Genomic DNA, 18,129 nt, shown 5'->3' with positions numbered 1-18,129 from the left:
TTTAAATATTCTGGTAACTGAATAAAATGCCTGTGTTCTAGTGTTTGCTTACCCTGACAGGGGTCACTCATACATGCTAAGAAAACTAAGTTTTTTCTTAAGTATTCCCCCAAATCATTAATTTATGTAACATTTATGCTAACTTTTTCACAGTCTGCTCTACTAAGAAATTCTCGAGGGCCTATTCCAAATATTGTCAGTCTTTTTCCTGTGATATCTTATAACAAAATATTGTTAATTAGATGCACAGAAGAAGAAAGAAGATGTAGAAGTAATCAGTTGAAAAGAAAGGAAAAGCATTTCTGGCAGATGCTTTTCCTTTCTTTTCAACTGATTACTTCTACATCTTCTTCAACTGGCTATGTGCAGAAGCCCATGAAAAGATCATTACACAATCATTCCTGTTGACTTGGAGGGTCAAAAATGTTTTTTCAACAAGTTTATCAACAAATGTGATAGTTGGAATTGTAAACATTTTAGTAGATAGGAATTAATGGGGGATTTGGATCCAGATTAAGATAGATGTCTAAACCTATTCATTAGACCCTTTCTCAAGGATCATTAACTAAATAAGAGCCTAATTCACCTGCCCACACGTCGGTGTCTTGTGTTGTTGAAGTTGCTCTTAGACACCCAAAACACTGAGTGAACTTATGTCAGATGGCAGCAGAAGGCCTCAAACATGACATCTCCTACAGGGGAACTTTATACACAGAAAGGAGTTTTCAAAAGTTTTGCTGTGAAGAAAGTAAAATCTAGAAAGTGACAAAATAGTTGTTCTGTCTCAAAAGTATTTTTGGAACGAAGTAACATTAAATACCTTCCTTTAATTTCCTTAACAAGAGTCTAGCCTTCAACTGTCATCTTTCTCTTCCATTCAAGAAATAAATGAATGGCTGACAGACCCAGGAACTGGTGGATATACATGTATTATCCCTAGCATCATTAAGATGAAAAGGAACAAAGAAAAAAAAGCAATAAGACAGATGGCATGACAAAGAATACCAGAAAACAAAAAACATCACAATGAAGAGTGTTGCAAAATAAGGAAAATAGGAATTGTTAGAATAGACAGGAAAAACAATGTGTCTGAGCAACGCTTAACTGTATTCTAGTGTTAATCAGTTATGAAAATAAGTATCAGTTCATAACTTTTACTGAAGAGCTGCTGTGTCTTATGGGCCTACCAGTGTAATTACAGTCTGGCTATCTTTTGAAGTTATACATGAGGTTATTATCTCTATTTATAAGTAACATGCCCATTATCAATGGAAACATGACTTGTATTACATAGAAATAGATGAAATTCACTGCACCCACCTTTCCTGCAGCTTCCAACTCTATTTTATCTTTTTTTGCGTGCCCGGCCAACATCTTCATTTCAATCATTCCTGCCACTGCGATGATTGGTACAACAGCTAAAAGTAACAGGGTCAGCTGCCAGCCATAAACTAAAGATATAATAATACCAGTTCCCAGGTTAGATATGTTTTGGGCAATTAATGCCAATCTGACGCCAGTTGCCTGGGAATAGAAAAAAGACTTTTTTTTTTTTTTTCCAAAAGAACAGCATTTTAAATCAGAAAAGCATTTTTACCTATTTTCTGACTCTCCAAAGATATTTAGAACCTCCTACTGCAGGTTCACAACTTTCAAAATGGGAGATTCTTAAATTACTTTGTAACAAATTATCTGGTTCACAATTCTTCTCTTCCCATATTCTGGGCACTTAAATTTGCACAGTAATTTTTGATTTGGCTTATGAAGCTAAACAGACATTAAACATTTCAAGTATTTACATTTACAACTAAACATTAAAATCTGTCACACTTTTTAGATCATGAATATATATATATGTATGTGCATATCTATCTATCTATATAGCTTTATTATATTCTTACATTTATATATAATATATATATGTTATATATAAAATTATATATTTATATATATTATTTATATATTATATAAAAATAAATAAATATATTATATTATATATATTACATTTATTATATTTATAGCTTATAAATCATCACACAGAGCCCAATGAAGTAGAAAATTTAATGTTTAACTGATATGGTGTAAATAAAAAAAAAATTGAAGTTTGTCAAACTGAACAGATTTAATATATATAACTTAAAGTAAATAAAACGTCTCTAAACAGACTTCTTCAAAAAAGCAATAAAAATTCCTGATGAATTTGTTTATTAATTAAAAAACACAACACAGAATCACAGAAACACCAAGGTTGGAAAAGACCTTCAAGATCATCCAGTCCAACCATCCACCTGTCACCAATAGTTCTCACTAAACCATGTCCCTCAACACAAAATCCAAACGTTCCTTGAACACCTCCAGGGTCAGTGATCCCACCACCTCCCTGGGCAGCCCATTCCAGTGCTTGGCCGCTCTTTCAGAAAAGCAGCATTTCCTAACATCCAGCCTAAATATCCCCTGGCACAGTTTGAAGCCATTCCCTCCTGTCCTACCACCAGTTACACGAGAGACACTCACTACAACCTCCCTTCAGGTTATAGAGAGCAATGAGGTCTCCTCTGAGCCTCCTCTTCTCCATTACTGAACAATCCCAGCTCCCTCAGCTGCTCCTCATAAGCCCTGTGCTCCAGACCCCTCACCAGCTTTGTTGCCCTTCTTTGAACCCGCTCCAGGGCCTCAATGTATTTCTTGTAGTGAGGAGCCCAAAACTGAACACAGTACTTGAGGTGCGACCTCACCAGAGCTGAGCACAGGGAGAAGCACAATAGTAAACCTAAAAGGTTTGCTCATATTTGTAAGCATATATTATCATTACTGTTGGGAAATGCATCAGCGCACTCTATCATAGAATCACAGAATCATAGAATGGCCTGGGTTGAAAAGGACCACAATGATCACCTAGTTCCAACCCCCCTGCCATGGGCAGGGTCACCAATCACTAGACTAGGCTGCCCAGAGACACATCCAGCCTATACAAAATGTCAGTTTACCACTATGAAAATACTGGATGCTGTCAAAGTGCAGACTGTTAATCAACTAGTCAAATTCCTGCTGCAACTTTACTATGCATTAAATCAAGTATGAAAAATTGCCAAACCAAATTTTACTTACTCCTTTCACTTGTGAGGCATCATTAGCAAGTCTTGTTGTCAGTGCTCCAGTGCTGTTTTTAGGGTCATCAAACCAGGCCATGTCCTATAATAGGAAACGTTTTTCTTAGGACCAGTTTTTGTGTGCTTAATATAAACATGAAAGTAAAAGTGAAATTTTTGTAATACAACTGAGCACAGTGTTAGAAGAGTGTGTATCTGGCAGTATATAATTTCTGTATATTTAAGTCTAATACCTTCATTGGACAATGGATGTCTTAGGAAGAAGTACATGTCTGTGGATGACCTGATGCGTATGCTGCTACTAGGGAGGAAGATGGAAAGCAACCTGTGGGATTCTCAGAACTAAAATACATTCTCCTCCACAGCTGTTGAAACTGCACCTTCTTGAGTTATATGGCTCATCAGTCCCATTCCTTCCAAATTGCAAAGCTGTTTGGGGAAATGTTAAGCATTTTAAAGGTAAAAACTCCTAATTCATTGCTTTGTTTCTCTCAGTTTGGAAAAGCTTATTTGGAAGCTATGAAACAAAATAAATAAAAACAAAACAAACAAGCACTACAACCAACCCTGGTCTATCTGATCAAAGTCATTTGTTACATAGTTTATAACTTTTCCACCATGAGATCAAATATCTAATTTCAACATCAAGGTGTAATACTAATCATATGAAAACCTGGTGATGCAGCACATGCCTCTGTAAATAGCAAGACCCAACTGCAATATTGCAATTTCTTCAGATTTTCAGTGAAGCTGACCAATAATTCACAGTTATTCATAATACAACAGCTTTCTGTCCATACTGCAAATAGTTATGTTTCACATGAATCAAGTTCTGTCTGTAGCTTATATGCAAGACATAAAAATCAGAAACATATTCTCTATTTTAAAATCAAGATAGTGATCCTGAAATCATGCAAAATAAAGGCCAGTTTGGTTAACCTCAGGAGTTACTTAAAATCATTATGGAAATATATATCCCTTAATGCTCTGAAAGTGGATTAGATTTCATTGTTATTGTATTAATAAACAATAAATATACATTTAAGAACTCTTTGAAACAGACCTTCAAGACATAAATAAAAACATATCTGTATGTATCACAATTTAAATCGGACATTTGAAGAAACAGTTTCATAGTAAGATACACAGGGGACAAAGAGCACCAAGAAAGCAAAGCATGCATGTGAAAATATAATAGGATTTGGCTGGTGGTAACATCAAGCAATAGTAATTTGACTGTGAGTCTAAGGCTTTGCATGGAGTACACAGAAAGTTCTTACATTGACTTAAAACATTTTCTCTGCAGATTATTTTCTTAATCCCATACAACTAACCAAAGAGTGTTTCTAAAATAATTGAAAGAATCTCCTTTGTAGATAAGTCATAATATGGTAAAATAGAATACGTGAGGCTACAGTACTAACACAATTAACTATCTTCAGAAAAAATGGAAATTAAAATATTTGTTTTCTTTACCTGTCTCAGCATTGCTTTAAATGCCATGAATCGAAGCCTCATTGTGAGAATTTCTCCAGCTTTGCCAAATGCAAAACCCTATTTGAGAAGAATTACAGTACTTAATGTGCATCAGATTGTTTGTATTTACTCAGTGAGTGTTTTAGATATGTTATCTCTACAATATCAAAATACAAAATATTGCTGTTGTGGTCTCACAAAACATGTAAAAGTACATTTCATGTTCACAAGTTCTAGTAGGTTCACAGCAGAAACATTCCATTCCATTCATCATCTGAACACTTTTAAGATGAGCAGATTTGTCGTATCTATCTACAACTCAGTCCTCTACTCTCGAGGTGTTTTTGCATACACGTACAGCAAGGCGGTTCCACAAAATGAAGTTTTTACAAAAAAAAGTTAGTGCTGCTCTTCTAACACTTTGCCTTTTAACTATGTATGCTCATTAAATGGATAAAGCTACACACATATATTCAGAAATCATGACACAACATATCATGATAAATCTAAAAGTTGCAATAATTTTTATTATAAGATAACTACAATGAGGTCAGAAAAATTATAATGAATCTATAACAATAATACATACCTGAACAAAGAAAGTAAAAAACGAAACAATCCCAATTGCTAAAAACAGCAGTGAATACAAGTTGCTCTTTTCTCTCAAAACATTTTCATCTGTTTCTGAAAAAATCTATAAAATAATATTTAAAACACCATCTGTTAAAACAAGAAATCATCTAAAATACTCCCATGCTTCTAAATAACTATTTTTGTCAGTCATTTGCATTAACAGAAAACTTGACTAAATGCTGCATTTGCTTGCGGACAGAAGAAGAAAATTGCAGATTATAAAAAGATTTTTAATATTTTGTAAATTTCATATAGTCGTTAAGTTTTCTGTAACAGTGCTTCATCCACTCCTCAGTTTCATAATCCTCTGATTAAGACCTTATTGAAAATAAATCTTATGAGCTGCATAGATTTTTACAAATTTTATTTAAACTTACCCCTATAATTTCTGAAAATATGACTGCAAATGCAGGTTGTAAAGCTCCATTGACAACTGAACACAGAGTTCCAGCTACAAAGTACGGCCATTCTTTTTTGTTCAACTTCATAACTTTCAGAAATGAAACTGGAGGTAATTCTTCAGCCTTAAAGAATGAGAAATTTGGTAGAAAATATATGTATGCATTTGGAGAAACATGGAGAAAAAATAGGAATTGGCATTCAAATTCCTACTCCCATGATCAATTAAAGGGAAGTCAATGTGTAAACTTTTTAATACATAAATAATTAACTGATTGTATTTTTATTTTTATGATGTTAGTACAAGAAAGAAAGAGCTGTTAGAATATATCTGTGATTTCTTTTATAATATTTCAGGTTAATTATTGCATGTTCGTTGATCAATTGGTATCAGTGTTTTAGTGGCAGCTGAATGCATTGCTCACAATGTGTAATCCATAAATACAGTAATTCAATTCTCCACTGAGCATTTAGAACAGATGGCAAAGTATTTGCGGACGTTCATCTGATAATCATCTGATATTCCAGACTTGCTGAAAGACTTGCTGGCCCAAAAGTATTGTTTCTAACCTAAAAATGAATTTTTAACTCATACTGACAAAGTCTGTATGTTGTACAAATATATCTATTTGTTTTATAGCAAATCATTAATGGTGAAGATAACAAAACTGGTTTGGAATATTACTACTTAAAGCCTATTTAGAATTAGAATAATTTAGAATATTTCTATTTTGTTTCACTAGAGGCTATCAAACGCTAGCTTCTTTTTGCACCTTTCTAGGGCAGAAGTAACAATTAAGTTGTAATACACTGTTGGAAGGAATTCACTAGCAGTTCTGCAAAGACACTTACAGGTGAACCACCTTTCCCATCAGTATCATTTGGCTTTTTCATGCTTCTCCGAGTTGATCCTCTTCTCAGTCCTGTCTTAAAGGATTCATCCAGATTGGACGGAGATCCATTTCTTTTGATGCTGACTGTATTCTCATCTTTTTCTGATGATGGATCTTCAGTCTCTATTGCCTAAAACAGGAAAGAATATAATGCTAAGATTAATAATGCATGTAGAGTTTTTAACTTTCAAAATTATGAGAAAATAAAATTAATTGAAGTCACTATTTCAAGGAAAGAGATAAGGGCAGAGTAATGCATAATGTTATAAGCAGATATGAAATATTGTATTATATTTGAGTAGATCTCCATATTCAGAGCTAGACTCATTTATGAGTACACAACCTCTCAAGAAAATATTTACAGTAAGTGGAGGTAAGAGAAGTGGAAGTATGAAATCTTAACAATGTTTTGAATTCTATGAACCATTTGCATTTATCTTGGGATTTAGGGACATGCTGTTCATCCATGAAGTGAGAAAATTGCCTACCTGTCAGTACAGAACACTGTGAACAATTCTTGATTTTAACTTAAATAGAGAAGTCCAACAAGAAACAAGTCAAAAAGAGACTCTGAATGAGAAATCTGAATAAACTGAAAAAGTTTTGGTGGTATTTTATGCAGTGTCTTTGGCAGAAGGAGTAAGCATCTATGTATTCTTATTGGTTCTTGTGCTATTAACAAAAACTAATTTTTTTATTTTGTTCCATATTTTTCTAAAGTATTCCAAGTTATAGAAATTATTTTATTTTTAGTCCATTTTAAATTTCCTACCTTTTTCTCATTATCACATGGACCTGAATACAAAATTACTTTGAATCTAAGATGACTAAATGCCTTCTCCTAGATATTTTATGAAGAAATGTTTTAATTGGCATTGTTTAACCTTTTTAGTCTGACAAAGTGAGATATTTATTTCAGTCTCTTCAGTGGGTGTGATGGTTATGTATTAAGATACCATGTCACACAAGGCTAACAACCTAATTATAAGATGACACTGGGATGTAATAAAAGACTTTTTCTTCACTTCTTAATACATTTTTTATATTTATGTTTGATTTTTAATTTCCAATCTCTTTGTTTCTGGCTATGTAACATTGTAAGTGCACCCATTTTTGTGCTCATCACAGCTGGATTGTTTTCCTTTTATTCCTGTTTGTTTATTTTGTTAAAAAGAACTTCAGCATAAAGGGTTGTAATCAAACACTTTAAATATGCATGTCTTATCCCTCCAGTAATCCACTACAATACTTTACTTTTTATCATAGGCTATTGATATTTCCTTTTTAATAGCTGAATATAAAATAACCTTGTAAGTTTCAAACCCTGAAAGGTTTTAAAAATGTAATATCCTGGGTTTAAATACCTCTGGTGTGAAATGTAGTTGTTTAATCTCTGAAATATTTTTGCTCTTGAAAAAGCAGACTGCAGAATTCCTACAGAATACTTCTGAGAGCACATAATAATTATGGGCACAGAACACATAAAAATAAAAGGCAAAGCAGGGAAAAATGTACCTGCATGTTCACAAGTTTGTAGTAGATCCCCTTGTTTTCAATTAGTTGAGAATGATTTCCTTGTTCTGTAATAACTCCACTGTCAAACACAGCGATAAGATCTGCGTTTCGAACAGTTGACAGACGGTGAGCTACTACAACTGTGGTCCGTCCTTCTCTTGCCTAGATATAATAATAGTTACAATAAATATTTCCAAGTATGTTCAAAAGAGTTGATCTTCACATTATGGTTGAGTAAGACCTAAAGGAACTATTAAAATAATACAGAGGAAAAAATGTAAGTTTTAAAAGTTTGAAAAAGCAGATTTTAAGAAGTATCTTACAACCCCAGGTCTTCTGCAAAGGCTTAGAAGGAGCCATTTTTATAAGGTAATCTGACCAATAAAAGCTAAGTAACTAACTTTTACTGTAATGCTGTTAACTGTATTTCCATCAATATTTTTCCAGAAATTGTCTTTCTCTGCCCAGCACTATTATTCCAAATGGCACCAGCAGAAAGCATTACAGTACAGGCAGCTGAAATAGAATCTGTCTGGATAAAATTAGAACAACATTCGGTAGTCTGGCCCCAGAATAAATGTAGAGACTTGTGTCACATGAGGGATCAGCTATCTCTTAATGAGATAGCTTACCATGAGAACAGAATGAGAATCTAGAGGTATTCACATTAACAGAAGGAAATGTTTCCTTGGAGTGTTTACTAATGGGTCACTGCTACCAATGTTACAACACGCTGGTAGCTTTTATTCTCTCTGCCAGGCTTCAAAATAAATTAAGCAGGTCACTGACAATTACATGCATATCGATAGGACAGATGATGGCAGGGGATGTTATTTACACTGAGATTTTTTTTTAATGTAAGATTAACAATGCAGAAAATATAATTCCAACTCCTCACTTGAAACAAGATTCCTCTCTGTAATACATGTAGAAACCAAAAAAATTATCTATACAGAGAATATTTGCGAAATCATTGTTTACCTTTTGCATTTTAAAGGTACCGATGCGATTCTTTCAATAAAAATGTGAAGAAAAGTACATCTTAGGCTCCTACTTACCTGCTTTATTTCTATTCTTGAAAACCCAACCAACCAATTACTTTGCTGTTAATAAGAACATAGCCCATGTGGATTCCTGCTTGGGAATAGTAGTCTGCATTGAGCACTTCCAATGAATGAAGTTTGTTTGCGAAAGCCTGGTGAAGTTCAGTCTGGCTCTTAACATCATTAACTTAATTCCATGGGCACATACAAAGTGCTTCCAATTCTTTGAATGAGCAGTGAATATTTGTAAGTTCAGGTTTATTTTAAAGTTTTTAGGAATTGCGACTTCTTGCAGCTCTTCAAATAAAAAAGCAATACTGACCTTATCCAGCGCTGCCTGCACAACAGATTCACTCTCATTATCCAAAGCTGATGTTGCCTCATCAAGCAGAAGAATTTTAGGATTGCGAACCAGAGCACGGGCAATGGCTATTCGCTGCTTCTGCCCTCCACTCATCTGTGCCCCTCTTTCTCCAACCACGGTTTCAAACTTCTGCAAGACAAGCACACACATTTCCACCAACACTCAGCTTGGTCCCTTCACCAAGGAAAGGCAGTGTGCAGAAAAGGCACCTCAGCGTTAGGAGCCCCAGCAGCATCTTCTCTTCCTCTAAAACACTGCATGTTAAGCATCTGCTTAAATATGCCTTCCTGTTTGTGTCCCTAGAACTCTCTCCGTTTCCTACATGCTCATCCAGCCATCATTTAATAATTTAAAGTTTACATTAATCTCAAAAGTGGTGAGGAAGCTCTGCACAGCTCTGCATATTCACAGCTCCGGGAAGAGGTTCCTCTGTTCAGGAGACACCCTTCTGAGAAACTCTTTGCTAAGTGAGTAGGTTGAAAAGCAATTGTTTCAGCAGGACACCTGGCCTGCTTACCTTGGGGAGCTTCATGATGAAATCATAAGCATTAGCTTCCTTGGCAGCTTTTTCAATTTCTTCCATGGTGACATCCTCGCGGCCATAACGAATATTTTCTGCAATAGTTGTAGCAAACAGCACGGGCTCCTGGTTCACCACACCAATAATCTCCCGCAGATATCTTACATTCAGGCTCTTCAGATCCTGCCCGTCGATGGTAATCTACAGCAGGGGAAGCAGACAAGCACCATTTACTAAGTGCTGTTGTCAAGAACTCTCTCCCCAGCCCAAAGCCTGTCTTTTTTAGGGGACACTTGGCCATGTCATTTGAACAGGGGCAGTGAGACCAGAAGCTGACTTCTTACAGATGTGCCGTTAGAACACAGAGCAGTCTGCTCACTTGAAGAGTCTTACCGTGCCTTCCTTGGGGTCGTAAAACCTCTGGATGAGCTGAACAGTTGTACTTTTTCCACAGCCGCTGCCACCAACCAGGGCTACTGTCTGGCCACAATTAATCTTGAGATTCAAGCCTTTCAGTATCTGTGCATGTAAGAAAGGTTGCCAGAAGCAAAATGTCAGTGTAAACTTGCAGAAACTTTAAAGACTCCAGTGAAACATCCTTCGTATTTTCAAAGTGTATAGTACAATATAACACTTAAAATCAAGTGAGTTTAAATTTTGTACCACTGATGAGTCGTGCTAAATTTTCTTCATGATTACAACACATCTGATTCCATATAAATACATTGTACAACACACTTCACAGTCAACCATATAATGAACCAATTTATATGACAGAATAATAATAATATGATTACTCCCTGTACCTACAATACAGCAATATGAAACAATATTCCCATATTATGTTGCTCCAACTTTTCATTCAGTGCACCATGTAACCTATAGGTATGGTACCACTGCTCAGCAAAAGAGCTTAAAACTAATAGAATACACCCATATTGTTCATTTCTAAATCTGAAGTATTTTTAGTTTTTCCCCTGTGGATTGTAATTTCTGGAAGGGCTTCTCTACAATTGTAGAATTTTGTTGCATAATGTATAACTTTTGTGTACCATAAAATATTCATTTCACAGGCATGGAAGATACAATATTGACCTGCTTACCTGAATAGTGTGAATATCTAACAATGAAAAATAATATATTGTTTTAACTTCTACTTTTACTTTATTCAGACAACAGCTGTAACAAGTCAGCACAGCTTTCACTACTTTATATAACTTCTGTGGTTGGAAATACTTGTTGAAATGGAGAAAAGAGTATTTTTTGCTAGTTTTATGGAAGGACTAATCTGCAATGAACTGTTCAAATCTGACAGATAGCATCCACATTAGGGCTAAGTGCATTTTTCCATTCAGAATGTACAAACATGCACATTCCAATACTCCCCAGTATGCTGCAGCCCGGTGTCCTCGTCAGCATCTCTTACTAATTTTCTATCCCAAACACTACCACTGCCTCTTCACCGTTGGTACCAATATCTATGTTCTCAAGTGAAATATACCTCATTCTTTCAGGACAAGAAAACAGATACATAACTTCTAGTACGTCTTACTTTGCTATAATCATTCTAGATCAAAAGAAGAGGTCCTTCATAAGTAATAATGGTTAAAAATGCATGAAAGTGTCGTATTTAACCTTCTGGCCATAATGCTATAAAAGATTTAGCCTACAGACCTTACCTAGAACTCAAACAAACCTAATGTAGGTAAAGCAAAATGCAATGTAGCAAAAGAAGTTGCTCTAAAATGTTTGTATTACAACTGATTTCAGTTTATGATTGATATGATCTTTTTTCCTATTTTAAAACAAAATCAATTTAGGCTGTTTCTAAGAAAAAACATAGAAGAAGTAGTAAGGGTGGTTGAAAAATCTGTCTAATGAGGTAGGAAGTATCTTGCAGTCTTCATGCCTGACAGTTATTTTGCTGTACTTAATCCTGTTGCAAAGAAGAATTAACTTTACCTCAGGTAGCTTAAACTTAAGCAGTAATGAACTCCTCAGAGTTATCTGACATCCCTTTCCTTCTTTACAATAATTAATTTATATGTCACTTTTTAATAGCTTGCTGTAGCCTTTACTCTCTATAATTTTGTCTGACACCAGAGGGGAGAAATTTCTCTGTTCATATCATACTTGCAGTACGCTATGTATACTGGTATACTATGCAGTATGCAGTATAAACTTAGAAATGAGATCAATAGATGTCCGTTCACTTACATTTCTATATGAAGAACAATCAAGCACTTAATTCATTTTCTTGATAGAAGGAAAAGCCAAAGTCTTTTTATTTTTGTTTTAGCCTACCAAAGTAAGAAAGATCCCATTCCCTACATCAGTGATTTTCCTTTGAGGTAGGGAAGGAAATAGTTACGTAGTGCAAATACACTCATTATTAAGGTATTTTCAGAGTTCATTCTAAGTCTCTGAGTTATGACAGCACTTTCTAAGATGCAAAAATTCTAGGTTAAGTCATTATGATGACAATATTTTTACACGATTTAGAAAATCAGCCTGGAATTGTTACATTTTCAAGAAAATTTTATTTATTTCATTTTTTATTTCTTAGCTTATTATCTACATTTCAAGTTGCATTTACAGTACCTCAACATCTGGTCTGGATGGGTAATTGAAGAAAACATTTTGGAATTCCAAGTTCCCTTTAATGTGGTCTGGTTTGTGTCCAGCATTTGAATAACTGTCAATTTGAGGTTCCTGTGAGAAATAAATCAAGCAGAGGAAAAGCTTATTTCCTAATGACTTTTTTTTGTTCATAGGGACGTCATACAATGTATCATTGTTCTGTAGAGATATTAAATAGAATTTTAAACTGATTTAGAGGAGACTTGTGAAGCACGTAAATTGCATTGTTGACTGCCTCATTACTACCTTGCTGAGTTGTTAATGCAAAAATAATTTTTATAATTTTTCCTTTTAAAACTTCATGTGAATTTAACACATCACTAAGAGTATATCCATTACCAGCTGTGCTTTGAGACTCATTCCACTGTCTGATTAACCTGAACAGATCACCTCGGATGAGCTGCTCATACTCTGTTCATTGAGAGCTTTGCTCTTTCTGCTGAAATCATCTTTGTGGGAAAGAATTGATCCACTGACTATTAAGTAGAAATTATTCAACAAAGTTCTTAATTGCTACTGTTTTCATTATTATCAAGGGGTAGGTCTACAACTCAAAGTATGTCTTCAGAACAATTCAAAACCTGTAATTGCATTTACATAACTTCATTAGCTTATAAAATCATAGCATTCTGGATTTCAGACTCTGAAAGCACATATCCAGGTTAGCAAGTAGTTTCATAGATTTGCAGACAATCATGCTTTTGTTGGTGCCACTACTGTCCTTCAAACTTATGGTCATATGCACTTTAAAAGGAATGGTCTCTGAGAAGTCTTTAAAAAGGTCTCAGAACAATGGTGGGATACTCACATTGTCAATGATCTTAAAGATTGCATAGGCTGCTCCTCTTGCATTAGCAAATGCCTCTATGCTTGGAGCAGTTTGTCCAATACTGAAAGCTCCAATCAGTACAGAGAAAAAGACCTGAAAGAAATATTCATGGTGACATATAGCAAGACTTATTTAAGTAGAGAATTCCATTTATTTATATTAGATAACTTTGGGTCAGTTCAAGTAATTGACAATTAAAGAAAAAATGAAAGGCTCTCTCTTAAATAGAGAATAACATTAAGAAAAGGCCTTTTTAAGAGTCAGATGAAAACTACGATTCTGCCCAATGTGAATATTGCAAACAAACTGATGACTGAGAATAAATCTTCCAAAATTTATGGAAAAAAAAAAAAAAAAAAAGTTCTCTTGATGTTTCAGGATTTATTGTACTAACACATTATTTGGCAAAAGATGTCCCAAACACCTAACAGTATATCAAAACTGATCTGCAAAGCACCTTCTGCTTTCACAGTGATAGGGTTTATTTCTCCTTTCCCGCCACAAACAAATAAACGTTCATCCTGTTGGAATTAAAGAGAGGGAATGCAAGCAACCAAGAAAAAGAAAACAAAGCAAACAAATGAACAGAACAGATTTACTAGAAGTATACTATCTGCTTGGAGAAACATACTAGCTTTTAGCTGGTTCCAAAAGACACACCTCAAAGAGAGGTCATATCAATGCCCATGTTAGTATGTTAAAGCAGAGATCCATCACATCGGTCATTTCTCCCCAACAGTGGCCATTCACAGATATGATACCTAAAATAAGGCATGCAAGAACAGAGCAGGATGCTGTTCTACTTCTCCCTGCTATTCTGATGGACTCTAACTGTATTTGGATCAGAAGATTTCCTAAGGCAGTTTGTTCTTCTATATTTAATATCTTCAATGAATTTTACTGTGTATATTTTGTCCAGCCATTCTTGAACACGTGTAAACTAGCATTCAAATATTCTTTGGCAAAGACTCCAACAAAGCTCTACTGCTTACTACATGAACTTACAAAAAACAACATGAGTAATTGTCTGAGCATGATTGAAATGTTTTGTATGCCAGCCTGCCTTTACAAAAAATTGGCCTTGCTTGGCAAAGATTCCAAAGAGTCAATATCTCTTATCAGATATCAGGGTTTGTTTTTTTTTTGCAAATCAGAGTGATTCATAAGCAAAACAAACTAACAAATAAACAATAAAGCAGGTAGCTTTTAAGAGATGTCCTGGCTGGGCTTCCTCATGGTTGAAGAAATTGTGTTTTTTGCCGCATTCCTTTGGATAGCTCACACAAAAATAGAATGGTTGCCTCCTCAAGAGATGAACCGAAGTAATGATGAAGTTATGCTTTTCTTCTTTTGGTTGTAACACGGTGACATATTTCCTAGTCTTATATTACTTCCCCTTGCATTTTATGAATATTGAAAAGAGATTCCAGAGGCTTATGGAGCAAAATATTAGTATCAACAAACAGATCTATTTAATCACACCACACCTCAAAAAAATTTTTTTCTTTCTGCATCCTGAAAAACACATTCAGTCCCACAAATCTGAAAACAGCAACTAGGCAGGGTACCATACTTCAGTTTCTGATTGAGCTGTTTCTATATCAGCGTGAGCTTATGGAAGTCAGAGAAGATGTAACAAATGAAAATAATATATATTTAACTTGGTTTGATGGAGATTTTGAAATACTATCAAAAAAACATGTAGACATATTTATGACAATCTTCTTTGGTAAGAAGAAAGGAAACTATTTTACCAATTTGAAACATCATTCTGAATATACTCAATTAAGTTCCCAAAATACACTTCAGTGTAAAATTTCTGAATATAATTGAAAAGTTACTGATAAATACTTACTGTAAGAACCTTGCCAATAGTGTAATCATCGGTTAAGACCAAGGTAGTTCCATACCAGAAGGCCAGTGCATATGATGCATATATCAGTAAGAAAGCAGCACCAATAGAAATATTAGATGTAATAGCCTTTCTTATTCCAATGCGTTTAGCATCTTCTAAATTTTTATGGTATCTGAAAAAAAAAACCCAGAAGCTTGAAATAACTCAGACATGGTACACAGCACCCAAAACTGTGGATGAATTACTGTAGGTATTATAATGTATGCAATGTATAATATAATACCCTAAGGAGGCACAAAGGCAACTCTGGTAGATAGACAGGCATAGAGATAACTTAAGGTAATAAAAAAAAATGCCAACATCAGTAGATCTGGCAGACCAACAAAAAAAAAAAAAAAGGATTTTGCACTCATAAAGAACGTGTGAGTTCCTTAAATAACCCCAGGTTGAGTGAACTCTGTGAATCATTCGCGACACGTTTTGAGATTCTTGTTGTTAGCTTAATAAAGGTTAAGACACATCACAATATTTTTCTGCAGTACAGTGGAAATAGAAATATTGTTTAAAAGACCCCTACGGTATAACCAGATTACCAAAGACACCATCATTGTTTCTCACAGCAGGACTTTTTCGTTTAAAGCTGTCACTTACTGTTTGAAGTAGGTTATGCAGTTTCCAGAGTAGAGAAAATACCCCAACTTAATTTGTCAGTTTCTTCATTTGTCAGTGTCATTCAACACATAGAAGTCAGTAACGGACAATTTCCAGCCCCAGTGCCCACAAGTGCAGGAAGTGCAGTGTTTACTCATTTGGGCAGACTTTCAGCAGTGAAGATGCTCAAAAATTTGAAACTATCTGAAATGAACAGTTCACAATAGCTGATGAAAGTAAGCGTTGCTCTTACCTTTTAATTTCTTTTTCTTGCCCTCCAAAAGCTACTACAGTACGGACTGCACCCAGAACTTCCTCTGCAACAGCTCCTGCTTTTGCATATGCAGCTTGCTCTCTATCGGTGAATGCAGTGAGAATCTAATACAGGATCAAATATTCTGACTTAAGAAAAGCAGAATGATCTCAAGCACTTAACTGACAAAAACCACTGTGAAGCCTTTTGATTATATTATGTACAAGTGCAGGAGTGTTCAATATAGACAGTCTTAATTACATTATGAATTCAGTCAGATTTTACAGTCTGCTTTCACCCTGTGCAAGAGAGTAGACGACTGCTTATAGTGAGCTGGTGGGTCTCTTCTCAGGCAGATCTCCTCAGCCCATTCTCATCGCTCGCTACCTTAGCCAGAGGGCTCAAGACTTACATTAATTGGCCACACTCCGCAAAGACTCTCAGCTAGAAGATATATGTGGCAAATGCCTCTCTACTCTGACATCTTCCCTAACACACTCACTTGGAAAAAATAAAGCTTACCTCATCTTTGAAATTTAAGGAAAGTACTATACAAACTGAAGGCACTCCAATCCCATGTTACTTCTCTCATTTAAGTGATCACAGCTTGGCCTAATTTATGTGAGTATTATCCAGGAAGTGCAATTCCTTCATATAGAAGGAATGAATTTTTAACTGTAAGAGATCTGTGTTTTATTGTCTGAGTTGCATCCTTCTCTGTATAAAATATGCTATATTGACATAAACTGCTACAAATTAAAGCCAGTGTGTCCAATCCACCAGAAGTATAAAATTCAAACTACTCAAGGGCACATACACACAGTCCAGCTTATGTTCATAGATGTTCTCTAAAGCCATTGAATTTGCTCCAAACAATACATTCCAACTGTAAGAATACACCTATGTGGATTCATGTAATTATTTACCCTGTATAAGAACCTAACATTGAACATATATCAACCTACCTTTGCCCAGATGGCTGCTGAAAGTCCTAGGACAGGACTGACTGCAAGTATTACAAGGGTTAATTTCCATCCTCTTACAAGACCAACAACAAATCCTGATATAAATGTTGTTTCTGACTGAATAAGCAATCCAATTTTATCACCTATTCCTTCATTAATCTTGCTGACATCACTGAAAAACAAATTACATTTAGACACAAAGGTAAATGTACAAACCGCAGAAAAGTTTTCAGTTTTGTTACATGGGCACCTGTGTAGAGAAAAGCCTTTATTGTTCAGTGAGTTACCAACAGTTTGCTTAAAGATAGAGAAGTATGTAATGTAGTCATAGGAAATTTCTTATTTCATGTGAGAATGTAATTCTGTTAGACTGTTTTCCTCCAAGAAGGTTGAAAATTGCTCACAGTGGAATGTTACTATCATTTTTTTAATCCTAAAGTCTGGATCTACTTGGAAACTGTGAGATATCTGGGAGGAGCAGCTGAAGCCATTCATGTAAGCAAGGAGAAAGCTTGTCAAATAATTAAACTGTTCATACTACTGGTGTCAGTCATCACCTTGCTCAGCTCCCAGTGTGAACAGAACTTTGTATCTTTTTTCATGATGTTAATCTCAAACTATGCAGCTCTCACCATGAGATAACTTGTATGAGATTCACAAATAAATAAATTCGAAAAATCAAAAATAGAAAATTCTTACAAGCCATACATACATATTAAGGTGAAACAACACTGCAGAAGATATAGTATACTTACTCTATGAGACGAGTGTTCAGTTCTCCTGCATCATTTACATCAAACCATCCAATCTCCTGTTTCATAATTGCGTGAAAAAAATTTTCTCTAATTTTTTTAACTTGTCGGCCTGCTGCCAGTGTCCAGAATGATGTCTGGACATAAGCAGCAACAAGAACAGCAGCTCCTATTGCAGTATAGTAGTATGCATATCTGCAAGAAGAAAAAAATAATTACCTTGCTAGTCTG

The 18,129-nt window shown here is 35.0% G+C and overlaps 1 protein-coding gene across 2 annotated transcripts in view; it reads right to left on the bottom strand.

Moving 5' to 3' along the window:
- ABCB1 (ATP binding cassette subfamily B member 1) overlaps positions 1-18,129 on the bottom strand; it is an 83,960-nt gene that overhangs the window by 56,919 nt on the left and 8,912 nt on the right. Inside the window, exons 7-22 of one of the 2 annotated variants that reach the window (XM_042817128.1) lie at positions 17,902-18,093; positions 17,147-17,318; positions 16,182-16,306; positions 15,278-15,449; positions 13,402-13,515; positions 12,555-12,665; positions 10,347-10,472; positions 9,951-10,154; positions 9,392-9,562; positions 8,027-8,188; positions 6,471-6,641; positions 5,597-5,743; positions 5,176-5,280; positions 4,587-4,664; positions 3,109-3,192; positions 1,321-1,524 (exon numbers count right to left, since the gene is read on the bottom strand). In XM_042817128.1, the coding sequence (XP_042673062.1) occupies positions 1,321-1,524; positions 3,109-3,192; positions 4,587-4,664; positions 5,176-5,280; positions 5,597-5,743; positions 6,471-6,641; positions 8,027-8,188; positions 9,392-9,562; positions 9,951-10,154; positions 10,347-10,472; positions 12,555-12,665; positions 13,402-13,515; positions 15,278-15,449; positions 16,182-16,306; positions 17,147-17,318; positions 17,902-18,093 (2,338 nt within the window). The remainder of the gene's footprint in view (positions 1-1,320; positions 1,525-3,108; positions 3,193-4,586; positions 4,665-5,175; positions 5,281-5,596; positions 5,744-6,470; positions 6,642-8,026; positions 8,189-9,391; positions 9,563-9,950; positions 10,155-10,346; positions 10,473-12,554; positions 12,666-13,401; positions 13,516-15,277; positions 15,450-16,181; positions 16,307-17,146; positions 17,319-17,901; positions 18,094-18,129) is intronic. The other variant, XM_042817129.1, reaches the window with a different exon arrangement.

Source organism: Centrocercus urophasianus, unplaced genomic scaffold (genome assembly GCF_019232065.1).
Source record: "Centrocercus urophasianus isolate 14NV4802_14NV808 unplaced genomic scaffold, USGS_Curo_1.0 seq_16, whole genome shotgun sequence".
NCBI classification, from domain to species: Eukaryota; Metazoa; Chordata; class Aves; order Galliformes; family Phasianidae; genus Centrocercus; species Centrocercus urophasianus.
This window is presented reverse-complemented; position numbering and strand designations above follow the sequence as displayed.